At 41.6% G+C, this 27,082-nt stretch overlaps 1 protein-coding gene across 3 annotated transcripts in view; it reads left to right on the top strand.

The window, feature by feature from the left end:
• Window positions 1-27,082, top strand: part of FBXL2 (F-box and leucine rich repeat protein 2) — a 131,532-nt gene that overhangs the window by 83,639 nt on the left and 20,811 nt on the right. Inside the window, exons 5-15 of one of the 3 annotated variants that reach the window (XR_008501775.2) lie at window positions 4,544-4,638; window positions 13,118-13,186; window positions 13,286-13,381; window positions 13,604-13,730; window positions 13,873-13,947; window positions 15,308-15,438; window positions 17,298-17,358; window positions 18,129-18,173; window positions 18,714-18,770; window positions 24,064-24,276; window positions 25,583-25,810. Coding sequence is in view for 2 of the 3 variants with exons in the window: in XM_054483780.2 (XP_054339755.1) it covers window positions 4,544-4,638; window positions 13,118-13,186; window positions 13,286-13,381; window positions 13,604-13,730; window positions 13,873-13,947; window positions 15,308-15,438; window positions 17,298-17,358; window positions 18,129-18,173; window positions 18,714-18,770; window positions 24,064-24,276; window positions 25,583-25,690 (1,077 nt within the window). In the remaining variant the exon portion in view is untranslated. Of the gene's footprint in view, window positions 1-4,543; window positions 4,639-13,117; window positions 13,187-13,266; window positions 13,382-13,603; window positions 13,731-13,872; window positions 13,948-15,307; window positions 15,439-17,297; window positions 17,359-18,128; window positions 18,174-18,713; window positions 18,771-24,063; window positions 24,277-25,582; window positions 26,714-27,082 lie in introns of those variants that run through there. The other 2 variants (XM_054483780.2, XM_054483783.2) reach the window with 2 other exon arrangements.

The following is a 27,082-nucleotide window of genomic DNA, read 5'->3' as shown; positions in this document are numbered from 1 at the left end:
GTTTGAGGGTCTTGAGATTCTGAAGTTTATTTTCTACCTAATATAAAACCTAATTTATTTCCAGTTTAGCAAACTTACGGTAGTGGAAATGCATTTTAATTTAGTTACTCACATAGTATGTTTGCCATGTGTTTTTACCAAGATGTATATATTGGTTTTTTTTTGTTTGTTTTGGATAAGGAAATGAATGTGTTTAACGGTAGGATTGAGCTAAGCAATTTCCTGCTAGCTACTTAACCTGGCTTGACCTAGACAAACTAATGGTCTAGGTCAGTTGTGGAGACTTCACCTCCTTCTCTAGGTTACTTACTGCCTGAGAGTCTCTGGTTCTCATCTTAAACCAGTGGAGCACAATACTTACAGTAAGTGGGGCAGAGCAGAAGATTTCCCTTTATTAAATAAAGGGGGAAACCCCTTATTTCTGTCATATTGTGGTGCTCTGCTCTTGGAAGGGGGCAGGGACCTCAAGGATTCACGCCCATCCTGGAAAGATAAGCTCTAGTTCCTGGCTTAACACTGTAGTTTCTGAATTAGGTGTTCTTTAGTGCTCTTTTGAGACTTAACAGCAGTAATTACAATAGTACTCCACCTAAACATGCCAGCATTCCATGCCAGTGAATATAATTGCCCTTCAAACTGATCATACCTAAATCTTTGTTCACTGTGTTTACTTAGTGATGATGTGGAGGACATTTAATTTCTAAAAATTGTAGTCATTTTTACTGACCACAAAGGAGAGTTATTGTTTTGAAAAAATTGAGCAAAATACTTTCTCTTTTTCTGTGGTTCTTCATGTCTCTTCAATTTTGATGACTTTTCCAACCATACAACTTTTTTGGAAAGCACATGAAGAACTTTTTTTTTTTTTTTTGAGACAGAGTCTTGCTCTGTCACCCAGGCTGGAGTGCAGTGGCATGGTCTTAGCTCACTGCAAACTCCACCTCCTGGGTTCACGCGATTCTCCTGCCTCAGCCTCCCATGTAGCTGGGACTACAGGCGCCCGCCACCACGCCCAGCTAATTTTTTTTTTTTTTTTGTATTTTTAGTAGAGACGGGGTTTCACCATGTTAGGCAGGATGGTCTCGATCTCCTGACCTCGTGATCTGCCCGCCTCGGCCTCCCATGAACTTTTAAAGTCAGGCTGGGTGCAGTGGCCCACACCTGAAATCCCAACACTGTGGGAGGCCATGGTGGGCAGTTCACTGGAGCCCAGGAGTTCAAGACCAGCCTAGGCAACATAGCAAAACTGCGTCTCTACAAAAAAATGAAAAAACAAAAATTAGCCAGGTACAATGGCACATGCCTGTAGTCCTGGCTACTCAGGAGGCTGAGGCGGGAGGATCACCTGAGCCCAGGAGGCAGAGGTTGCAATGAGCTCTGATTGTGCCATTGCACTCTAGCCTGGGTGACAGAGTGAGGCCCTGTCTCAAAAAAAAAAAAATTATTTTGATATTAAAAAGTACTACTATTTCAAGTAAATATCACTACCTTGTGCATTATTTGATTACAAGATTTTAGCTGACTGCTGACTTTCAGCTAACTGCCATATAAACACATCCCTTAAATACTTAAAAGTATATCCACCAAAGGGGAAGCCAGTTTATGGTTTACCAGTTATATAAAGAATTGCACGTGAAAACCTGAAATAGCTGGCACCAGAGTTTCAATCTAGTCATAACACTTAGCTTCCCTTTTGGGCTAGCCCCCTTGGTCCACCCTAGATTATGAACCAGTCTTGGGGTCTGCCATAGTCCTTAAACAAGACCCTTTGGAGGATGCTTGCCCTAGGAAGCATTTTATGGATAGTCTTAAAAATATGCACTTTGGAAGGAAATGGTAACTTTTGGATATGTTGAGAGAAAAGAGAAGTTGCCAAGGATCAGGATCAACACACTGATATTTGTTGTGTGCCTGACACTGTTGTAAGCACCACATTAAAGAAACTGAGGCAAAGAAAAGGTTGAGTAACTTACCCAAGGTCACTCACCTACTAAGAGGAGACTGTAGGTATCTTGAATGGTGGGTTGCATGACTGGCACATGAAGAAAAGGCAGAGTAAAGCATCTAGGTGACAAGTGCACACGGTACCTTTCCTTCATCATCACTCTTTCCTGAATATGTGTAGTTTACCTGAAGTTTGGGTTGGCATATTCTGTGCTTTTGAAACTTGGACATTTTGTTGTCAGTGTCTTCATGGTTATTGAAGATTGTGCTAGGCCAAAAATGAGAAATAACTAAGTAGTGTGTGAATCTAAAAGTGATAACTCCAAGGGTCTTTAGCCCATTTTAGGGCTTATTTTTCTCTAAAGCCCTTCATTCTAAAAGCATGCCTATAACATATTGTCTAGTAGATAAGACACAGAGTCATTGGCTTGAATATTGCACTGAAATGGATTTGCATTTTCCCCCTTAGTTGGAAACAGTGGAACAGAAAATTGTGTATGTAGTTTTGTATTCCGGTACAAGAACTTTGCCCCAAAAAAGGAGGACTAGAAAGTTTATATAAATGTTACTAACTTGATATTCCCCATCCTGTGTCCATGTGTTCTCATTGTTCAATTCCCTGTATACATATGTAACAAACCTGCACATTGTGCACATGTACCCTAAAACTTAAAGTATAATAATAATAAAATTTAAAAAAAAATGTTACTAACTTGAAATGGAGAACAGTATATTAGGTGCTCTATTTGTAGACATTGGTGTAGAGCTGTTTTTTTTTTTTCCTGTTTATTAGGTACTTAAATATGTATCTTTGATTTCTAAGTCATAATCTTTTTCCCCCTGGTGACAAAGATTTATTTTACAGTTGTCTGGAATTTTGCTTCAAAAAATATTAATAATTATTAATGCAGGTAGTCTCAAGAAAGTATAAATAAATGCTAGCAGTATCAAAGATTGGATTTTCAACATAATTAAGATGTTAGCTAGGTAACAATATGTATCCTGTGGGGTTTTTTGTTTGTTTGTTTTTATGAGACAGAGTCTTGCTCTGTCACCCAGGCTGGACTGCAGTAGCATGATCTTGGCTCACTGCAACCTCCGTCTCCCAGGCTCAAGCGGTTCTCCTACCTCAGCCTCCCAAGTAGCTAGGACTACAGGCATGCCCCACCATGCTCTGCTGATTTTTGTATCTTTAGTAGAGAGAGGGTTTCACCACGTTGGCCAGGCTGGTCTCGAACTCCTGACCTCCAGTGAATCACCTTCCTCAGCCTCCCAAAGTGCAGGGATTACAGGCATGAGCCACTGCACCTGGCCCCTGTGGTTTTGATGTATCCTGGTGAATTCATCATGCTCACAGTTCAGTGCCAAGATTGCTGTTTTATAAAATGAGGATAATGTTATTCAAAACCAATCAAATTGTCCCTTTGAACTTTTCCTCCCTTGTGGAGGTAGAGGTTGTAGTTAGTATTTATAACTACCTTCTTCCACAGTGCATTTCTGTATTCCTTTGCCTTCAGCAAGCACCTCAGCTGGTCATGGTTCTTTACCTGGTGGAATGACTCAGACCTTTATTCCTGAAGGTCTGGTCATTAATAGTCGTGCTTGGATTGGGTTGTTGTAGTTTGTTACTGACATAAATCACAGGGCATAGTAGTACTACAGGATGCCCTAAGGGATCTTCTTTATTCCACACATACTCTTTCTTACCTCCATTTTGGGAGTGTTCATGAAGTTTTTTGACTATTAAATGAGCCATAATAGGTACAAGAAATTGTTCCTCAAAAAGTGGAAGTAAACCAGGTGCCATGGCATGTTCCTGTAGTCCTAGCTACTCCGTAGGCTGAGGCAGGAGGATCACTTGAGCCCAGGAGTTTGAAGCTGCAGTGAGCTATGACCACACCACTATACTCCAATCTGGGCACCAAAACGAGACCCCCCAACACCAACCCCGTCTCTAAAGAAAAAAAGTGATTTGAAATAGAAAACATTTTTTAAAAAGTGAAAGTGCTTAATCATTGTTCTTTGTTCATTTTCTTTTTGCTTCCTCTAATATCTCTACCAGTACTCAACAAAAGTTCCTTTTTCAAAGCAAATGTGTTTAAGTAGAGGACAGCTAAGGAGGATGAGGGGGAGCTTTTGCAATATATTGTTATACTTTTAAAGTGGTAATGCTTAGCTCAAGTAGGATTTTCTTTTTAAAGCAGCATTGTCTTAGATCTCTGCTCAGTGGCTGGTATTCCCACAGCTAACCTCAAAAAGCCTTTTGATTGGTGGAATAGCTGTGACCTGCGTAGGGAGGGCCTAACCCCAGGGCTAAGGCTTTCAAAAGGCAGTGTACAGGTTTTGGTTTTTGCATTTGTGTTTGTTTTTGTTTGTTGGTTGGTTTTAGAATACTTAATGCTTTAATTGAGAACATTTTTCAGTGCTTGCAGCCCCTGTATGCATTAAGGATAGAACTGAGGTGTTACAGGAATGTTCCAAAATATTTTCTGTTACACTTGGAAAAATATATTCAATTCCTAGATTTCAGGTGATTTTGCTGTTAGATAAGCAGCATGAAAAAACAGTATTTTTTCCCCCCAAACTTTCTTGATTAAAGGGTCGAGTGGTGGAAAATATCTCGAAGCGATGCGGTGGATTCCTGAGGAAGCTCAGCTTGCGAGGCTGCATTGGTGTTGGGGATTCCTCCTTGAAGTAAGTCAAATCCAGTGACTCACTGTCATGGCAGCTTGTAGCATTTTCATCAGCAAAAATAAACCAAGCCTATTACATGCTCTTCTTCTGTTAAAATTCTTTCTGTGGTAATTTGCATAGAGTAATGAGAGGACCAGGACTTTGGAATAGCAAACCTGGGTTGGAGACCGAGCTGTACTGTTGTTAGGGATGTGACCTTAGGACAAATTATTTCACCTGGCTGAGTGTCAGTTCTCTCTTCTGCAAAGTCAGGGCAGTTATAGCTCCCACAGGACTGTCATAGGCATAACAAGAAATAACATGTATGACGTGCCTACCTCTTTTCTATTCCCTTCTTTACTTCGGCATCTTCCTAGTTTTCCTCTCATAATATTAGCTACCTTTAGATATAAATTTTACTAATTGATAAAATAACTATTTCAAAAATTTCCCGGCATAAGCTAGAATTTTGCTTACTCATAATGAGATGTGATTTTTACATTAATTTTATTATAGTTAGCAATATATCCTATCCAACCAAATATTTGCCCATCTCTTACTGGATAGCCATTATTTATTGGGGTTTTTTTTTTTTTTTTTTTTGAGACCAACTCTCACTCTGTCACTCAGGCTAGAGTGCAATGGCACGATCTCAATTCAGTGCAACCTCTGCCTCCCAGGTTCAAGCGATTCTCCTGCCTCAGCCTCCTGAGTAGTTGGGATTACAGGCGTGCACAACCATGCCCAGCTAATTTTTGTATTTTTAGTAGAGATGGGATTTCACCATGTTGGCCACGCTGGTCTTGAACTCCTGACCTCACCCGTCTTGAACTCCCAAAGTGCTGGGATTACAGGCGTGAGCCACCTCCTGACCTCACCCGTCTTGAACTCCCAAAGTGCTGGGATTACAGGCGTGAGCCACTGCACCCGGGCTATTGGGAATGTTATCAATGTTAAGGATGTGTACTGGCCAGGCACAGTGGCTCATGCCTGTAATCCCAGCTCTTTGGGAGGCTGAGGTGGAACGATCTCTTGAAGCCAGGAGTTTGAGACCAGTGTGGGCAGCAAAATGAGACTCTTCAACCAAAAAAAAAAAAGAAAACAAAAAAACAAACAAAAATATGTGCTTTGAGGATTTCTGGAGACAGAGATGATTAAAACCTTCATGTCTTTATCCTCATGGCCTCTAGTATTGCTTATGAGGTTGGCTAAATTAGGATATACCTCCCATAACCTTGGAATACACTTTATGTTCTTGCAGACCTAAATATTACCACAATGTACGGCAATCACAGACTTCCAGTAAGAATGTGCAACATACAGTGAATGCAGACAGTAGAATTTATAATTCAAACATCTGCTATACCATTGCTAAAAAAAAATTGATTCACAACATCTTTTAAGTATAAAAACATTCACTTTAAATGTTATGGAACAAAATGATTTTCCTTAAATCAAGAAAATTCTTTAAATCATGAATTAGATTGGCTCTTTTAAACATGTTTAAACAACCCTTCATCACTCATATAAAGCCCACTTGAATTGCCATGTATTATTTATTTTATATATTATTGGATCCTATTTGCTACAATTTTGTTAAAAAATTTTGCATTTGTGGTCATGTGGAATATTGTCTTAGGATTTTATTTTCTTATAATGTTTTTGTCTGGTTTAGGTATCAAGGTAATACTGGCTTCATGGAGTGAATTGGGAAGTATTTCCTCCTATTCACATTTCTGGGGATGTGTTCAGTGGCTGACATCTATAACCCCAGTGCTTTGGGAGGCCAAGGTGGGAGAATCACTTGAGCTCAGAATTTTGAGACCAGCCTGAGCAACACAGCAAGACCCCATCTCTAAAAAAAAATTTAGTAGCTGGGTGTGGTGGTGCATACCTGTAGTCCTAGCTATTTGGGAGGCTAAAGTGGGAAGATCACTTGAGTCCAGGAGTTCAAGGCTGCAGTGAGCTATGATCACACCACCATACTCCAAGCTGGGTGACAGAGTGAGACCCTGTCTCTAAAAAATAAAAACAATTTGGCTGAGCACGGTGGCTCATGCCTGTAATCCCAGCACTTTGGGAGACCGAGGCGGGCAGATCACGAGGTCAGGAGATCGAGACCATCCTGGCTAACACAGTGAAACCCCATCTCTACTAAAAATACAAAAAATTAGCTGGGCATGGTGGCAGGCGCCTGTAGTCCCAGCTACTCGGGAGGCTGAAGCAGGAGAATGGCCTGAACCCGGGAGGTGGAGCTTGCAGTGAGCAAGCAACAGAATGAGACTGCGTCTCAAAAATAAATAAATAAAAAATGAAATAAAAATAAAAACAATTTTTAAAATTCTGGGAGTGTTTATGTACAATTTGTATTTTTTAAAAATGTTTTGTAGAATTCACTATTGAAGCCGTCTGCTCCTACATGTTTTTTGGGGGGAAGGTTTTTAATTACAAATTCAATTTCTTTTTTTTTCTTTTTTTATTTTTCTTAGATGGAGTTTCACTCTTGTTGCCCAGGCTGGAGTGCAGTGGCACAGTCTTGGCTCACTGCAACCTCAAGGGATTCTCCTGCCTCAGCCTCCCAAGTAGCTGAGATTACAGGCACCCACCACCATGCCTGACTAATTTTGTATTTTCAGTAGAGACGGGGGTTTCACCATGTTGGCCAGGCTAGTCTTGAAGTCCTGACCTCAGGTGATCTGCCTGCCTCAGCCTCCCAAAGTGCTGGGATTATAAGCATGAGCCACCGCACCTGGCCTCATTTTCTTTAATATGTATAGAACTCTTCAGATTATGTCTTCACAAGTGAGTTTTGGTAGTCTGTGTCTTTCAAGGAATTTGTCCATTTCACCTAAGTTCCTGGACTTATTAGCATTAAGTTGTTTATAATATCCTCTTATTTTAATATCTGTAAAATCTGCAGTGATATCCCCTCTCATTTCTGAAATTGGTAATTGTTGTCTTTTTTTTTTTCAGTCCTTGTCAGTCTGGCTATTAAGAGGTCTATCAATTTTATTGATATTCTCAAAGAACCAGCTTCTGTTTTCACCCATTTTTTATTGTTTTTCTGTTTTCTACTTCATTTATTTCCACTCTGATCTTTATTATTTCCTTCCTTTTGCTTACTTTGGGCTTCATTTGTTTTTGTTTGTTCTCTAGTTTCTTAAGATGGAAGCTGAAATCATTGATTTGAGACCTTTTTTCTAGTATGGGAGTTTAATGACATAAACTAAGTCAATACTTTGGGGAAAATTTATGCCACAAATTCTTATATGCTATGTTTTCATTTTCATGCAAAATGCATTCTAATTCTCCTTTTGATTTCTTCCATGACCCATGGGTTGTTTAGAACAATATTATTTAGTTTCCAAATATTTGGACATTTTCCAGAAGAGCATGTTAATGATTCCTAATTCAATTCGTTGTGATCACAGAACATAGTTATACCCTGAATCCTTTTAATTTTATTGAGACTTGTTTTGTGGCCAATAATATGGCCACTCTTGGCAAGTGTCCCATGTGTACTTGAAGAGAATGTATATTCTGCTGTTAGATGAAGTGTGCTATAAATGCCAGTAGGTCAGGTTGGTTGATAGTGTTGAGCAGATCTTCCATATTCTTACTAATTTTCTGACTACTAATTTATCAACTAATAAGAGAGGAGTATTGAAATATCTGCCTATAATTTTGTATTTGTCTGTTTCTCCTCACAGTCCTATCAGCTCTTGCTTCAAGTATTTTGAAGCTCTGTCATTATGTATATAAACATTTAGAATTGCTATGTCTTTTTCATTGATTGTCCTTTTATCCCTGATAGTTTTCTTTACTATAAAATCTTCTTTGTCTGATATAGTCAATCCAGCTTTCTTTTGACTAGTGTTGGCATTATATATGTTTTTCTATCAATTTATTTTAATCTATTTGTCTCTATATTTAAAGTTGATCTTTTATAGTTGGGTGTTGCTTTTTTTTTTTTTTTTTTTAGACGGAGTCTCGCTCTGTCGCCCAGGCTGGAGTGCAGGGGAATGCAGCTCGCTGCAGCCTCTGCCTCCTGAGTTCAAGCCATTCTCCTTCTCAGCCTCCCGAGTAGCTGGGACTAAGGCGTGTGCCACCACGCCCAGCTAATTTTTTATATTTTTAGTAGAGATGGGGTTTCACCATGTTAGCTAGGATGGTCTTGATCTCCTGACTTTGTGATCCGCCTTCCTCGGCCTCCCAAAGTGCTGGGATTACAGGCATGAGCCACCGCCCCCAGCTGGGTGTTGCTTTTTATCCAATATGACAATCTTTGCTTTTTAATTTGGGTTAGACCATTTGCATTTAATATGATTATTATGGTTAGGTTTAAATCTACCCTCTTGCTGTTTGTTTTCTATTTGTCCCATACATTCTTTTTTCCCTTTTCCTCTTTTTCTTTCTTCTTTTAGATTTTTTTTTTTTTTTTGAGACAGGGTCTTGCTCTGTTGCCCAGGCTGCAGTGCAGTGGCACAGTCTCGACTCACTGCAGCCTCTGCCTCCTGGGTTCAAGCGATTCTCGTGCCTCAGCCTCACAAGTAGCTGGGACTACAGGCATGGGCCACCTTGCCTGGATAAGTTGTGTATTTTTAGTAGAGACAAGTTTTCACCATGTTGCCCAGGCTGGTCTTGAACTCCTGACCTCAAATGATCTGCCCACCTCAGCCTCCCGAAGTGCTGGGATTACAGGCATGAGCCACCATGCCTGGCCGAGATTAAGTGTTTTTTATGATTTTATTTTATATTCTTTTTTAGCTTCATTTCTATAACTCTTCATAGTTTAGTTGTTGCTTTAGAGTTTATTGACTCCATCTTTAATTTAGTACAGTCTACCTTCATATTGTATTACATAACACTTCCATTTCTCCTCACTCGGTCTTTATGCTATTGTTGTCATACATTTTAATTCTACTTATATAAACTTCATAATAGATTTAGTATCTTTAACAGTCAATTATTTTTAAGAGATTTATTATTATCATTATTATTATTATTATTATTATTATTTTAGACAGTCTCACTCTGTCACCCAGGCTGCAGTGCAGTACCATGGTCTAGGCTCAGTGCAACCTCTGCCTCCCAGGTTCAAGTGATTCTTGCGCCTCAGCCTCCCAAGCAGCTGGGACTACAGGCATGTACCACCCCGCGCGGCTAATTTTTGTACTTTTAGTAGAGACAGAGTTTTGCCCTGTTGGCCAGGCTGGTCTCAAACTCCTGGCCTCAAGTGATCTGCCTGCCTCAGCCTCCCAAAGTGTTGGGATTACAGGCATGAGCCGCAATGCCTGGCCTATTTTTAAGAGATTTAAATTTAAAAGTTGTATACACCCAAGTAGTTGCTATGTCCAGTCGTTCCTTTCTGTAGACACATATTTTTATCTGGTATCATTTTCTTTCTGCATAAAGAAGTTTTTTTACATTTCTTTTACTGCAAGTCTGATTAATTCTTCCAGCTCTTCTATGGAAAAAAAAATCTATTTTTTCCTTCACTTAAAAAAAATATTTTTGCTGGGCCGGGTGCAGTGGCTCACGCCTGTAATCCCAGCACTTTGGGAGGCTGAGGCGGGCGGATCATGAGGTCAGGAGATTGAGACCATCCTGGCTAACACAGTGAAATCCCATCTCTACTAAAAATACAAAAAAAAAATTAGCCGGGCGTGATGGCGGGCACCTGTAGTCCAAGCCACTTGGGAGGCTGAGGCAGGAGAATGGTGTGAACCTGGGAGGCGGAGCTTGCAGTGAGCCGAGATTGCACCACTGCACTCCAGCCTGGGTGACAGAGCGAGACTCCGTCTCAAAAAAAAAAAAAAAAAAATTGCTGAGTCTAGAATTCTATAGTGACTGTTTTTTGGTTTTAGTATTTTAAGGATGGTGCTCCTCTGTTTTCTTGCTTTTTCATTACTAGTGATAAATCTGCTGTCACCCTTATGTTTTATTCTCTGTACATAACATGTCTTTGTTTTCTGGCTGTTTTTAGGGTTTTCTCTATCACTGGTTTCTCTCTCTCTCTCTTCGTCTCTCTGGAGTCTCACTCTGTCACCCAGGGTGGAGTGCAGTGGCACCACCTTGGCTCACTGTAACCTCCACCTCCTGAGCTCAAGTGATCCTCCCACCTCAGCCTCCCAAGTGGCTGGGAGTACAGGCACACACCACCACGCATGGCTAATCTGTCACTGGTTTTGATCAATTTGGTTATTATATGCCTTGGTGTGTTTTTCTTCATGTTTCTTGCACTTGTGGTTCTTTGAGGTCCTTGGGTCTATGGGTTTATTGTTTTCATAAAGTTTGGGGAAAATTTTGGCAATTATTTCTTCAGTATTTTTTCCTCCTTCCTCTGTCTCTCTTATTTAGTGATTCCAATCACATGTATATTAGGTTGCTTGAAGTTGTCCCACAGTTCATTCATGCTCTGTTCTTTTTCTGTTTTTGTGTTTCATTTTTGATAGTTGCTATTGCTATGTCTTCAAGTTCACTAATCTTTTCTTCTGCCATATCTAATCTGTTGTTAATCTCATCCAATAAAGTTTTATATCAGCCATTGTGGTTTTCTTTTTTTTTTTTTTTTTTTTTTTTGAGATGGAGTCTCGCTCTGTGTCCCAGGCTAGAGTGTAGTGGTGTGATCACGGGTCACTGCAACCTCCACCTCCTGGGTTCAAGTGATTCTCCTGCCTCAGCCTCCCGAGTAGCTGGAACTACAGGCATGTGCCACCACACCAGCTAATTTTTTTTTTTTTTTTTTTTTTTTTTTTTTAGTAGAGACAGGGTTTCACCATGTTGGCCAGGCTGATCTTGAACTTCTGACCTCAAGTGATCTGCTTGCCTCGGCTTCCCAAAGTGCTGGGATTACAGGCGTGAGCCACTGCATCTGGCCGGTTTTCATATCTAAAAGTTTAACTTGGATCTCTTATTTTTCCATGTGTCTACATACCATGTTTAATTGTTAGCTTCATAGAAATATATTCTAGAAAATAACATTATAACTTTTAATGCCTTTGTTGTTTCTGCTATTTGTGTGAGTTTAGAGTAGGTTTTGGTGGATTACCTTTTTTCTTTATTGTGGATATATTTTCCTCCTTCTATGAAAACATGATAATTTTTTGTTTAATGCCAGAAATTGTGAATTTTACTTTGTTGGGTGCAGATATTTTTGTATTCCTATAAATACTCAGGTTTTGTTCTGGGATACAGTTGACTTGATTGGGAATAGTTCCTGTTAGGTCTTGTTTTTAAGATTTGTTAGGTTGTACCAAAGCAGTGTTTAGGGCTAATTGTGCGCCACTCCTAAAGGAAGACTCTTCTTAATACTCTACCCAATGCCCCAAGAATTGTGGCATTTTTCACTCTTGGTTGGTAGAAATGGGCACTATTCCTTGCCCTGAGTGAGCTCTGGCTACTGTTTCCTTTAATGCTTTTTGTTCATTCTTATTCCCTGGCCTTGGGCTTTGGGTAGTTTCATCACATGCATACATTGATCAGTGTGGTACTGAATTCTTTTTGTTGCTGTTATTGTTTTGGAGATAGAGTCTCACTATGTTGCCTAGGCTGGTCTCAAACTCTTGGGCTCAAGGGATCCTCCTGCTTTGGTCTCCCAAAGTGCTGGGATTACAGGCATGAGCCACCATGCCTGGCCTGTACTTAATTCTTGAGGGGCACCCTCCACAGATCTCTGGAGTTCTCTTTGTGACGTTCTCTCTACTCCAATGCTCTTGCCAGATAACTCCAACTGCCTTGGTCTTCCTAGAATTTCAGCCCCATTTCTTCATCTCAGACAGTGCATCAGGCGTGGTTCCCCCTACCTGTACCAGGGCAGGTTGGAAAGAGCAAATCTCAAAGCTGTATTTCAGAATGATGGAGATGACCTGAGCTAGTCCTTGCTGAATATGTTAAGCAGTGAATGGTGAGTAGGGGGTTTTAATGTGCTGCTTCTGGCCTTGCTACCAACCCACAGATCAATGAGGAAGTTTCTCTCTATGACTGAATGTCCTCACCAGTAAAATGAGTGGGTCTTGATACTGATTAACTGCTGTCTTCTATCCATTGCCAGAAATGGTTTCTCTGGAAAGGCTCTAGGGTAAGCAAGTGACAGCATGGCACAGTACTAGAAGATTTGCCCCCTTGCTTCAAATTGATTTTTTTGTAGAACGGAGGGAGCAGGGAGCTAGGCCTCTATTCTCATGATTTGGTGATGACTCACCAAGCTGTGGGTAAAGGAGAACTGATTGATAGGTAGTCTAGGACTCTGCTTCTCAAAATGTGGTCCCTAGACTAGCAGCACTGGCTGGCATCACCTGGGAGTTTCTTTAAACTGCAGACTGTCGAGCCCCATTCTAGATCTATCATCAGAATCTGCACTGTGACAAGAACCCTAGCTGATTCTTACACGCTTTAATTAAGTTTGAGGGAGCGCTGTTCTAAGCGTGAATGGTTTCATATGCCCTCTAGTGGCTGTCCAGCAACTTGCAGGGAGCTTTAAAATGTTTTCTCATTTTAGGACCTTTGCACAGAATTGCCGAAACATTGAACATTTGAACCTCAATGGATGCACAAAAATCACTGACAGGTAAGTAATGAAGATTAATTGGTGACCAAATAGCCACGGGGAGAGAGAAGGGAGAGAAACATGGTTGAAAATATCTTTAGTGCGTCTGCTCTTTTTCAGCACGTGTTATAGCCTTAGCAGATTCTGTTCCAAGCTGAAACATCTGGATCTGACCTCCTGTGTGTCTATTACAAACAGCTCCTTGAAGGGGATCAGGTAAGAGTGCCCATTGTTTGTGTCAAGAGAAATACCCAAAGCTATGAACATTCTGGAAACCTTCCTAATGGTCACATTGGATCCAGCAAGAAATAGGTGACTCCAAGAGGTCCCAGGCATGGTCTCCCCTTCTGAATTTCTTGTGATGTACTAAACTCAGAGCTGGTCATTAACTCTCTACAGGAGAGACTGCACATAAGTTTTTGTTTCTTGTTCTCTCAGTGAGGGCTGCCGAAACCTGGAGTACCTGAACCTCTCTTGGTGTGATCAGATCACGAAGGATGGCATCGAGGCACTGGTGCGAGGTTGTCGAGGCCTGAAAGCCCTGCTCCTGAGGGGCTGCACACAGGTACCAGAGGGTTGATACAGCTGTTTGTGTTATGTGTCAGGTGTGGGCACATCATCCAGGAAGCTGCTTTTGCATTTTTCTTGGTGTCCCACTGTCCCCTCACCTGGATTCCAGCCGTCTTTTGTTTTCTCTATCCACTCAGTTAGAAGATGAAGCTCTGAAACACATTCAGAATTACTGCCATGAGCTTGTGAGCCTCAACTTGCAGTCCTGCTCAGTAAGTAGCGTGCCTTTCCTGAACACCGTTTGCTCTACGTTGCCTCCCAAAGCAGTCTGCCTCAGGCCTCCCTGCAGCCCCCCAGGCACCTGAGATGGGCTGTGTTGCCACACCCTGATTTTCATCCTGTGTCCTTATATAACCTACCAATTTGTCACAAGATGGAAGAACAACAACAACAAAAAGGAATCATACTCAATACAAAGCCACTGACATCTCCCCTAAAAATAATATAGACCAGGTCTTGATTTTGTTGAATAGAGTATTAGGGATGCTATTGAGGAATGCAGTGAATTGGTCACTAAATAGTTTTAAGACATGAAGTGTCTTTTTTTTAACTTATAAATTGAGGATGATGACTCCTCTCACGTTGTTTCAGTGGATAAAATGAAATAACACATGCAAAAATGCTTTAAAGAATAAAATGCATAGGCAAGAGCAAGGTGGCATTTTCATCAGGACATTAGCCTATGAAAAACTATTGGTCCTTCACTGCCATTGTAAATGTTGATAATTGAAGAGGATGCTTGCTACATCCTACCAGGTTTTCAAGGGCAACATAGATTTTGAGAAAGGTAAGGGAAAACCCTTGCATTCAGCTTTAAATGAATATATTATAAATCTTTAGAGTCCCTAGTGGTAGGGAAAAAAACCAGAAACTATCTTATGGACAAATGTTGACCGTATGGGCCAGGACTACTCAAAAATAGGACCTTGATTTATGTGTAGGATAGCACTGGCTGATGGCTTGAAGTATAATATAGATGTGCGTGTTTATTTCTATATCAAGTAGTCTGTTTAAGTGAACATATTATTTTGAATCTTCATGGCCAAATTCATAGAATTTAAGGTATTTATCAATAATTTTGTGATTTATTTAATTTTCCTGTTGTCTAAAACATTTGATGAAATATATGTGTATATTGTAAATATCTAAAGCATTAATCTGCAGAAATCCAATCAAATATTAATGTCATTTAAACTAGGAGAGCCTCAAAAGTTCTTTAATCAGATTTTTTAATTATGAGTTTATAAATTTTATGGAAAAAATCTATATTTTGATGACTAGTGAGGGAGAAATGGAATTTTAAACTTTTATTCTCCATTTATATTATTTAAAAATTTTATTTTATTTTTTCCTGGATGCATGTATCTTATCTAAATTGCTAAAATATTTTAAAGCTATGCAGAGATAACACAAGTACCTGTCTACCCTCTACTTCTTACTTTGTTGAAGTTATTTGGATAAAATGCTAGTAATCAGCAACCAAAACTGAACAACAGCAGATATTTTTCTGCTGCTCCCGTTTTAGTATTGCTGGTGTCCTCTGACTTTTCTTTCTGTGCTGCTTTTCCTCAGCGTATCACGGATGAAGGTGTGGTGCAGATATGCAGGGGCTGTCACCGGCTGCAGGCTCTCTGCCTTTCGGGTTGCAGCAACCTCACAGATGCCTCTCTTACAGCTCTGGGTTTGAACTGTCCGCGACTGCAGTGAGTACACTGCACTTTTTGCTTTGCAGCTCAGAGTTTGGCTGAGTTAACCAAGAGGGCTTCCTGCAGGAGAGGACAGGCTTGCCAGGTAGTGGTGGTAGAGGCAGTAGTTATGTTGTTGTTGGCTTTTGTTGGGTAAATTGGGGTGGTGCAGTGTATAAATCCAGTTCATTGGAGGATGTACTGGGACAGTATAAAATGTCTACCACCAGTGAATCCAAACTTTAATTTCTTAACGAATGTCACACAGTTTCCCACCTAATTTACCTCATCATGTTATTGCTTTAAGCACCCGAGTGAGCACATAGTGAGCAGAGTGATAGCCTCACATCCAAAGGACATGAGCTTCTCCTCCAGAACTGCTGCCAAACGGACAGAATGAGGGGAATATCACAATCACCTTCTTACTTAGCTTCTTCCCCAGTAGGAAAAAAAAGTTTTGTTTTTAACAAATAATAATTTAGGCCAGGCATGGTGGCTCATGCCTGTAATCCCAACACTTTGGGATGCTGAGGTGGGTGGGTCACCTGGGGTCAGGAATTCGAAACCAGCCTGGCCAACATGGTGACACCTCGTCTCTACTAAAAATACAAAGATTAGCTGGGTTGGTGGCAGGTGCCTGTAATTCCAGCTACTCGGAATGCTGAGGCAGAATCGCTTGAACCTGCGAGGCGGAGGTTGCAGTGAGCCAAGATTGTGCCACTGCACTCTAGTCTGGACGACAGAGTGAGACCCCATCTCAAAAAAAAAAAAACAAAAAACCAATAATTTGTATTCTGATCCTCAAGGTAATAGATTATCATTACCAGCTACGAATATTAAAATTTTAACAATAGTAACAATAGTTTGACTTCAGAACCAGCAACCTTAAACTTTATCCAAGAGGCAGAAAAAAAGATACTTTTTAAAAATCTCTACTTCCCAATGAAACTGATCCATTCCCACACTCACACCAGTTCTGTATCTTTTAAGAATTGTATATTTCTGCTTTTACCAATTTTTCTTACTGTTGTAGAGAAGGTACTATATCATTTAGATATTTCTGCTTAGTAGAAGGAATTTGGGTGATCAAAACTGGCCAGAAAGGAGGTCAAAATTATTGCTGTAAGGGAGTGTTTAACTTAGAAATGTTATTCATGCACCCATCCCTATTAAGCATGGGTAATTGAGAATTAACTTATTTTTCATTGTCTACAAATTTTTTATATTTCCTTCAGGGTACCTGGGAATTTCCATAAATGCAGTAAATCTCAAGATGATTTTGTTGAGAAAAGTTCACTTTAAATGTGTTTAAAAAGTGAACAAGGCCGGGCATGGTGGCTCATGCCTGTAATCCCAGCACTTTGGGAGGCCGAGGTGGGTGGATTACCTGAGGTCAGGAGTTTGAGACCAGCCTGGCCAACATGATGAAATCCCGTTTCTACTAAAAATACAAAAATTAGCTGGGCATGGTGGTGGGCACCTGTAGTCCCAGCTACTTGGGAGACTGAGACGGGAGAATCGTTTGAACCTGGGAGGCGGAGGCTTCAGTGAGCCAAGATGCTCCACTGCACTCCAGCCTGGGTGACAGTATGAGACGCTGTTTGCAAAACAAAACAAGAAAAAAACAAAACCAAAAAACAAATATTAGAATACTATTTAAAAACAACATGCTGGTAAAGCAGGAAGATTCTTGGATTTACTTTCCAAGTTTGGGATGGAACTTTGGGGCTTTGGGCAGGTCACATTCCTTAAGGGCTGTTAACAGAAGCAAAAGCATGTCAAAGAGCAGAAGAGACTCAAGTATGCATCATAAAATATGTGTTTCCATTATTAACTAGTTGGTACCTTTTTCTCCCCTGTACCCACTTTCTCCTCAGAATTTTGGAGGCTGCCCGATGCTCCCATTTGACTGACGCAGGTTTTACACTTTTAGCTCGGGTAAGGCATAGATTTAAAGAATACAACCAAACTCTAATTCACCTCCCGAATTCAAAGTGACTTGGAGTGGTTTTGGGTGTGCAAAAGACTACCTTCAGAAAAGACAGGCACAAAGTAGAGTAGAATCCTTGGGGTGTGTATTACAGTTTTTCCAGTTAGCCAGAAATCTAGGGAAGTCCTATAGAGGGTTCTGTAAAGGGTCTGAGCCTCATGCGTGGTCAAGTGGGACCAGCCTCCTCCTGGCAGGAGACTCCATTCCTCATATGGACCCCAACTTGGCCTCTCAGCAGCTCCCCCTAACTGGGCTGTACCCTGCCCTTTGCCCTGCAAACACTGACCACTGGGGGCCCCTCTGGACCTGCTGCCAGGAACCCATGTCCTCCTGGGGCTGCTGATACACTTGGCTACCTCCACCCAACCCCCACAGTGTGGCCTAGTGCCCCATCCCCATGCCCTCCCAGAGTCCAGGCTATGGCTGAAATTTACCTGCTAATGTCTGCGAGCCACTGGGAAGGTTGTAGACAACTCTCTTTACAAGTTGAGAGAAGGAAATGCAGCCAGAGGCAGCCCTATTCCCAGTTCCAAAGCACTGTAACTCAAAAGGCAGCTGCTCAGAAGTGCTGGTTTACTGGGTAGCTTTAGGAACAGGGCATACTTCTTAATAGAAGAGAACAAGGACACTGGGCCAATACTCAGAGGGATAGGGCAAGCCACCATTGTTGCTGTCACCACTGACTCACATGTGGGGTGTGTCTTGTGGACTCTTCCAGAATTGCCACGAATTGGAGAAGATGGATCTTGAAGAATGCATCCTGGTGAGTGGACTCCTGAGAGCCCTGCAGGGCAGCCTGCTCCTTAGTCACTGCTGGCCAGTGCAGCACAGCCAGAGACACTGACTCGCTATCATCCTGACCCTTTTTGATCAACCTCAGTGGCAGGGGTTGGAAACCTGTGAAGGCCATGGCAGTGGATGTGTGAACTTTTGGCCATTCTCAGTCATCAGACAGAACTACAGAAGAGAAGTTCAGGATAGCTCTATAAAATAAGCTTGCATGTCCAGTGATGGGGTGACTCCAAAGAGGAGAATCCTGGGAACCCTCCTTGCCCACTCCCTCTTTGTCCCTTGCCCCAAGCCTCCTTGGGGCACCAGAAGAGAGACTAAAGAACAGTTTTGCATCTCTAGAAGCGGGCAGATTTTAGAGTGCTGGTGAAGAGAGGAGCTCCCAGCCCCAGAGTGTTTGAGATGAGTTTTTAATTCTCTTTTACACCTCTTGATTCTCATGTTCAGGAGAAGCCAGGATTAGGTATTAAGTTCTGGTGTAGAAACCACACTGACACAGCGTGTTTCTCTCCAGATAACCGACAGCACACTCATCCAGCTCTCCATTCACTGTCCTAAACTGCAAGCCCTGGTGAGTCTGAGTTTTTCTGACATTATTCACCTGTTAAAGATGAAAGAGCCCTCCCACCACAGCAAGAAGCTGTTTGGGTTCTCTTTCTGTAAGGTATCATCTCTCTTGATTTCAAAAATCTATTAATTGGGCTAACTTGGGAGGCAAGGCATCTAAATATTTGATTACTGCTTTCATTGAATTTGCAATTTTAAGATTCCCCAAAGAGAAATGTCCAGATCCAGATGGTTTTGTTGGGGAACTCTACCAAACATTTAAGGAATGAACATCTTTTTTTTTTTTTTGAAACAGGGTCTCACTCTTATCGCCTAGGGTGGAAAGCAGTGGCACAATCTGAGCTCGCTGCAAACTCCACCTCCCAGGTTGAAGCAATTCTCCTCCTCAGCCTTGCGGGGGGATTACAGACATGCGCCACCATGCCTGGCTAATTTTTGTATTTTTAGTAGAGACGGGGTTTCACCATGTTGGTCAGGCTGGTCTCGAACTCCTGACCTCAGATGATCTGCCTGCCTCGGCCTCCCAAAGTGCTGGGATTACAGGTGTGAGCCACCGCACCTGACCTGAATTAGCATCAATTCTGTACACTCTGTTTTAGGAAATAAGACAGTAAAACATTTTACAACTCTTTTTTTTATTTTGAGACAGAGTCTTGCTCTGTCACCCAGGCTGGACTGCAGTGGCACGACCTCGCCTCACTGCAACCTCTGCCTCCTTCGTTCAAGCTATTCTCCTGCCTCATCCTCCCCAGTAGCTGGGATTACAGGCATGCACCACCACGCCCAGCAAATTTTTGTATTTTTAGTAGAGACGGGGTTTCACCATGTTGGCCTAGCTGGTCTCAAACTCCTGACCTCAAGTGATCCACCTGCCTCGGCCTCCCAAAACAATTTTTTTTTTTTTAAACGAGGCCAGTAATACCCTGTTATCAAAACCAAACAAAAATTGTACCAAAAAAAGAAAACTAGACTGATATTCCTCATAAACATAGAAGCAAGTATCTGTAACAAAATACTAGCAAATAGAATGTAGCAATATATAGAAATAATTATAATACCATGGCCAAGCAGGGTTTACTCCAGAGACACAAGTGTAGTTTAATATTTGAAAACTGACTGATGTAATCAACCATGTTAACTAAAGAAGAAAAATTACATGATCACATCAACTAATGCAGAAAAAGAATTTGACAAAATTCAAGAGGGCCGGGCACCGTGGCTCACACCTGTAATCCCAGCAGTTTGGGAGGCTGAGGCGGGCAGATCACAAGGTCAGGAGATTGAGACCATCCTGGCCAAGATGGTGAAACCCCATCTCTACTACCAAAATTAGCTGGGCGTGGTGGCACACGCCTGTAGTCCCAGCTACTCTGGAGGCTGAAACGGGGGAATCGCTTGAACCCGGGAGGTGGAGGTTGCAGTGAGCCAAGATCACACCAATGCACTCCAGCCTGGCGACAGAGTGAGACTCTGTCTCAAAAAAAAAAAAAAAAAAGAAAAAAAAAACAAACAAAAAGTTACTTTAAAAAGTATCAGGCCAGCCGCAGTGCCTCACGCCTGTAATCCCCAGCACTTTGAGAGGCCGAGGCAGGCAGATTGCCTGAGGTCGGGAGTTTGAGATCAGCCTAACCAACATGGAGAAACCCTGTCTCTACTAAAAATACAAAAAATTAGCCAGGCATGGTGGCACATGTCTATAATCCCAGCTACTAGGGAGGCTGAGGCAGGAGAATTGCTTGAAACTGGGAGGGGGAGATTGCTGTGAGCTGAGATCTCGCCATTGCACTCCAGCCTGGGTAACAAGAGCAAAACTCCATCAAAAAAAAAAAAAAAAAGTACCAGGAATATGAGAAAAATCTCCAGTTGCCATGTTCCCTACACAGGGATAACTATCACTTGGCCAGTTTCTGTCCGTTTTGAGGAATTCTTTGTGCAATGAAAAGTGATTGTCTTTTTCTGTCCCTGTCCTCCCTGTCTCTTTCATGCACACACATCCACACCACATCCATGGAACAGAAGACAACTGCTGACGGCAATTAAAAGCAATTCCACCTCCCATTCTGCATCTTCTGCCCCACTACCCTAACCACCTCTGAGTCAGGAATGTGATATAAACTGCTAACTTCTAGAATGCATCACTCCTACCAGGGATGAGTGACAGTGCATGACAGGAGAAAAGGCTTTAAGGCCAGCCTGAGCTGGGTATAATTGGCAAGTCTCAACTTCTTTGAGCCATAATGCCGTCATCTGTAAAAAGGGAATAATGACACTTACTCTGCAGAATTGGCCCGAACCAGACAGCTTTGACTATTGACTACGTTGTTAGTGTTAATATAGAAGGCCCCACTGCTGTGTGAACCATGTTGGCAGCAGATTTTCCTGTTAACTCGGAACAGGTCAAGCACCCTCTGATTTTCCTTAAATCAGTTTTTAAAAATTTCTATGAATACCTGAATATGCCAGTACATAAGTTTTTCAATTAATATAACAGTATCTCCTCAGTCTCATATGTTACTGCTAACTTCCAGATTTCTGAATTTCCCTATATTAAAACAATGGAGAAATTGACATTCATATACCACCTCCATCATCTTTCTCCAATCTGTGTTTGTAAATATACACGTATGTATGTGTGAATCCATATGTAAATAAAATGAAATTGGCTGGGCACGGTGGCTCACGCCTGTAATCTCAACACTTTGGGAGGCCGAGGTGGGTGGATCACCTGAGGTCGGGAGTTCGAGACCAGCCTGACCAACATGGAGAAACCCCGCCTCTACTAAAAATACAAAATTAGCCAGGTGTGGTGGCACATGCATGACTGAGGCAGGAGAACCGCTTGAACCTGGGAGGTGGAGGTTGCGTTGAGCCGAGATTGCGCCATTGCACTCCAGCCTGGGCAACAAGAGCGAAACTCCATCTCAAAAAAAATAAGTACAAATTTTAAAAAAAGAAAATGAAATATATACATATACAGAGAGACACTTTTTTCTCATTCCATTTTATTGTAAGTAATCAAACTTCTATTTTTTGATTTACCAATTTTAAACAGCCTCCTAAAGAACCAGTTTTCTGGCTTTACTCTTAAGTCAATTCTAAAAGCTAAAAACCAATGAACAGCATTGATTACATAAATACTATTTGATGTAAACGATGTAGAGTGATTCGATTCATGAGAAAGGAAATATATTCCACATTGTTAAGATCAAGCTCAGAGAAGAATCTTTTCAAGCATCAAGGTCCAACAGAATTCCTCTCCTCTAGCTTCCCTTCCTTCGAGGTGGTACTCTGCTGCCTAGTTACATAGCCAGTAGTTCTAGTTTCTAGCAGTAGTTTCTAGTTTGGGGCTGTTACAACCAGTACTACAATGTCTTAGATTTTTTATTCTGCAGGAATACCTTACACCCATCCACTCAGGTCTCCTCTGCCAGGACTTGTCAAGTCCAAACTCTCAGACATTTCCTTGCTTCATAGACTGCAGTGGCCATTCACTTGCTCTAAACTGTATCCACTTTCGCACTAAAAAATTTGGCAGTCAAGAGTGGTTTTTCAAATTTTAACTTTACTGAAGTAAAATATACATGTGAAAAGTACATTTATCATTGGTGTATAGATCAATGCATTTCCATAAAGTGAATACACCCCGATCAAAGGCCAACATTATCATGACCCCGGAAAGGCCTTTTCTGCTCCCTTTCAATCACTGATCCCCCAAAAGTCGTGACTTCCAAATAGCATATATTAGTTTTGCCTCTTTTTGTATTTTATTTAAATGATATGAATGGAATCATCATGTATACTCATCTGGTTTCCTTATCCATATTGTTACATGTAGTTGCATATTGTTCATTCTCACTGCTTTATAGAATGGGTACACTGTGATTTATTTATCCTTTCTCTACTTTTGAATATTTGAGTACGGCTTCTAGTTTGGGGCTATTACAGCCAGTATTCCTGTTTTTTTGGTTAACACATGTATGCATTTCAGTCAGAAACATCGAAATAACCCCTGCAGCATATGAGACTTCCAATTGCTCCACATTCTCACCAACACTTATTTTCCATCTTTTTTGAAAAACAATTGTAACATCACATTCTCCTTACATCTCCTCCCACTGACCTTGGAATCAGAACTAAATTTCTTTACATAACCTACACAACTCTGTGATCTGGCCCTTACCTCCCCAATTCTATCTGCATCTACATGCATCGTCTTATTTCCCACCTATTGTATGTTGACCTTCTTCCTAAACAGTACTTGCCATTCTCCTGCTACCCCTGGGCCTTGCACACAACAAACTCTTTGCTCTCTTTCCTAGGATTAGCTCCTAATCCTTCAAATATCAACTCGGTGGTCTCTTCCCCAGGACAAATCCTGCTATCATATGCTCTCAAAGCACCTCAGCTTCAGTTTAAAAGATTAGCATTATTTGATTTTATAGACTCTCCAGTCTGGGCTCTGCCAGTGCAGAGAAGTATATTTTTACTCATCATTGCACATGTGGGGGTTGGGACAGAGTTGGAGCTCATATATTTGAAGGAACAAATGAACAAATGGGACACTGATACAGTACTTTTGCCTCTCTAGTTTTTATGGTAGGGTGAATCTTACATTTGATATGCATTGGGGGAAACTGTCAGGTCTGAAACTGTTTTTGATATAGAGAACTTAAGAGAATTACATAAATGTCATTTGGCTATATAATATTCATCTGAATTTAACTTTTGCAACCGTTACTGTTTACCCAAGAGAAGTCAGTAATGTCAGATCACACTGTTCAAGGTCTATTTGATTATAACCTTCAAAGATGCTCAGTACATCTCTGGGTCACAGCTATTTGTGCAATTTTCTAAATGAACAAGGACATTAGATGCATTGATTTCACTGGCATCCCCTCAAATGGAGAACTGGCCAATAAAACTGCTCTCAAGGGGGTAAACTCTGAAATTTCCCCTGAAAATTTTATTTCCATCTTTACACAATTAGAAGAGAGAAGCCACTCCCAGTGTAGCAAACCCATAACCAAAGGGCCCCAAGGCTTTGTGTTTGGTCCTCACTGCCTGATTAAATGTCTCAGTCTGTTTTGTGCTGCTACCACAGACTGGATAATTTGTAATGAACAGAAACTTCTCATAGTTCTGAAGGCTGGGAAGTCCAGGGGCTGGCATCTGCTGAGGGCATTCTTGCTGTGTCATCCCATTGCAGAAGGGCAAAAAGGCTAGCTTCCAGCTTTTTTTAGGACTTGAGCCTTGGAATAAGGGTCCTGCAAACATTTACTCATGTCTCCCTGTTCCAGAGCCTGTCCCACTGTGAACTCATCACAGATGATGGGATCCTGCACCTGAGCAACAGCACCTGTGGCCATGAGAGGCTGCGGGTACTGGAGTTGGACAACTGCCTCCTCATCACTGATGTGGCCCTGGAACACCTAGAGAACTGCCGAGGCCTGGAGCGCCTTGAGCTGTACGACTGCCAGCAGGTTACCCGTGCAGGCATCAAGCGGATGCGGGTAGGTGTGGGGCAGGGGAGTCGGTCACACCTGACATTTCTAAGCACCAAAGGAAAACATCAAGAACCAGACCGGGGCCAGGTGTGCGGTGGCTCACGCCTGTAATCCCAACACTTTCAGAAGCCAAGGTGGGTGGATCACTTGAGGTCAGGAGTTCAAGACCAGTCTGGTCAAAATGGTGAAACCCCATTTCTACTAAAAATACAAAAATTAGCCGGGTGTGGTGGTGGGCGCCTGTAATCCCAGCTACTCTGGAGGCTGAGGCAGGAGAATCACCTGAAACCTGGGAAGCAGAGGTTGCAGTGAGCCCAGACTGCACCACTGCACTCCAGCCTGGACCACAGAGTGAGACTCCATCTCAAAATAAATCTATCAATCAACACTCATTTTCTCTGTTATGCAATAGTTATGCAAACTGATCCGGTACAATAGTGTTACCTTAAACTTCTTCAAAATGTTCTTGCTTAGACTCCACCCTGGAAGATTCAACTTGAGTTGGGTCTGGGCTGGAGATTCCATAGTCTGGTGATAGTAGCCCTTATAAGAAAGCCTATGTTGGGTTGGGCATGGGGGCTCACAACTGTAATCCCAGCACTTTGGGAGGCCGAGGCGGGCGGATCACAAGGTCAGGGGTTCGAAACCAGCTGACCAACATGGTGAAACCGTCTCTACTAAAAATATAAAAATTAGCTGGGTGCACGCCTGTAATCGCAGCTAATTGGGAGGCTGAGGCAGGAGAATCGCTTGAACCCGGGAGGTGGAGGTTGCAGTGAGCTGAGATTGCGCCATTGCACTCCAGCCTGGGCGACAAGAGTGAAACTCTGTCTCAAAAAAAGAAAAAAGGCCTATGTTAAAGGCAGGCAATTTAAGGTCATTATGAGTGGGAGGTAGAACTCTCTTGGCTAATTTCCAGGTAAGAGGGCTTAACAGAATTTGGCTTTTTCCATATAGTTCACCTACACTGTTTTCTTGATTATGCTTTAAGTTTAGGCAACTGCATTTAACAGCCCCATCCAGGGTGCTACAGCTGTAGAGAACATTCACTAAGTTTGTAAACAGGGCTGGTTACTACCCCTGGGTGGAAACATATCAATGCATATCAACGTAAGTGTTTTCACTTATCCTTAGAAGGTACTAATGGCGGGCAGACGGTGAAGGGAGTAACAGGAGTAGCTCTAATCTATAGCATAAATTCTATTTGAACTAAGGCGAAGATTTTTAAGAGGGCTATAGGTTTTTCTAGAATCATGACCATAATCCTAAAAATACCTGTGTAAAGACTCCACTTTTTTCTTCATCCTTCCAGGCTCAGCTCCCTCATGTCAAAGTCCACGCCTACTTTGCTCCCGTCACCCCACCGACAGCAGTGGCAGGAAGTGGACAGCGACTGTGCAGGTGCTGTGTCATTCTCTGACAGCAGCTGCCTGGGCCCAAGGGGTGATGAGGCATCCTTTCCTCTAGAAGACCTGAGTCTTCCTGACCTACTCCACCATCACCCCATCTGTTGATTCTCCATTGGGAAAGGCATTTACAGGTAAAAGACTTCTGTATGGATTGCAGTTACTCTGGTGATAGTTTTCACCTTTATTCTGCTGTGAAACAATCAAATCAAAGCCTTGTGTCAGTTAACACGTGACAAGTGGTCTCAATGCAGCTAGGACCATGCCAGAAACCTGGATCTCTTAAGAGATTGGTACCTCCTAGGTACAAAAGTTCTACCCTTGGCATTATCAGCATTCCTCAAAAAGACCATCAGTGTTAGCACAAACTGAGCAGAAAAAATAAGCTGTTGATTTTCTACCTGATACTTAAGCCAGTGGCCTACTTTAATTCACAATCCCATTTTGATTAGCAGGACTTTTCCACTTTGAAGATAAAATAGCAACTTTATCAAAGTGACTATACTGCAAATTCATAATGCCTGATAGTTTTATATGTAGAGACTTATGTGGAAGGCATGTTAATAGGTTTCCATGAGACACCAAAGAAAAGAGGACTCTATACTGGGTGGAGCAGGGTCTTCACCTTTTTGTTTCTGTCAACTTGTCATATACACCTCTAGGGACCAAAAACAAAAGCAGCTCAGAGTCTGTGTTGCCTGATTGGAAAGTAGAAGCTCTGGTGTATGCTACAGCACATAATGCATTTTTATTAAAGGAAAAAAGCTAATTATGTCCATGCCTCTCATAAAACTGGGGGGGAACCTTAAAGAGAAAGAACTAAGGCTTAAGTTATGTGTAGTATAATCAATTAGAAGTAATGAATGGATGCATGTAAAATGGATGTGATTTTTTTTCAAGCTTATTTTGAAATCTTAAAAATCAGGTTACACCATAGCTACTCAAAAGTTTTACAGACTTAAAACTCAGATCAGTAAGTGTTGGTACCTTTTAGACTCATAAAAATTGAATAAACCATTGCAATGCTTTAAAAAAAATTAAGTCAGAGGGTTTTATTGCTATGATTTTATGGCAGACACATCCAAGCAAAACCATTTTCCAAATGCAGACCTTCCTGATGTTACCTGAAATCTGATAAAATGACCCTACTCTCTGCTGTGGTTGATTCTTGCTCCATGCTGTCCGTATTTATGATCCTTATTAAGAACCTATCAATCGCCACCTTCATTGTAAACTTAGGTGTTCATGGTGGCTAGCCCTTCCGAACCACCACTCCCCCAAACTGAAGGGCGAGAGCTCATGAGAAACTTAAGTGAAACGGCAAAAGCAAGATGTGTTCTCATGACTAGCAATACCTTTATTAGGCAGTTTTAGAAGTATTTTTAAGGATATATTATGTCAGCTGC

Source organism: Pongo pygmaeus, chromosome 2 (genome assembly GCF_028885625.2).
Source record: "Pongo pygmaeus isolate AG05252 chromosome 2, NHGRI_mPonPyg2-v2.0_pri, whole genome shotgun sequence".
Taxonomy (NCBI): Eukaryota; Metazoa; Chordata; class Mammalia; order Primates; family Hominidae; genus Pongo; species Pongo pygmaeus.
Note: the sequence above shows the minus strand (reverse complement) of the source record. Positions and strands in the feature narration are given on the sequence as shown.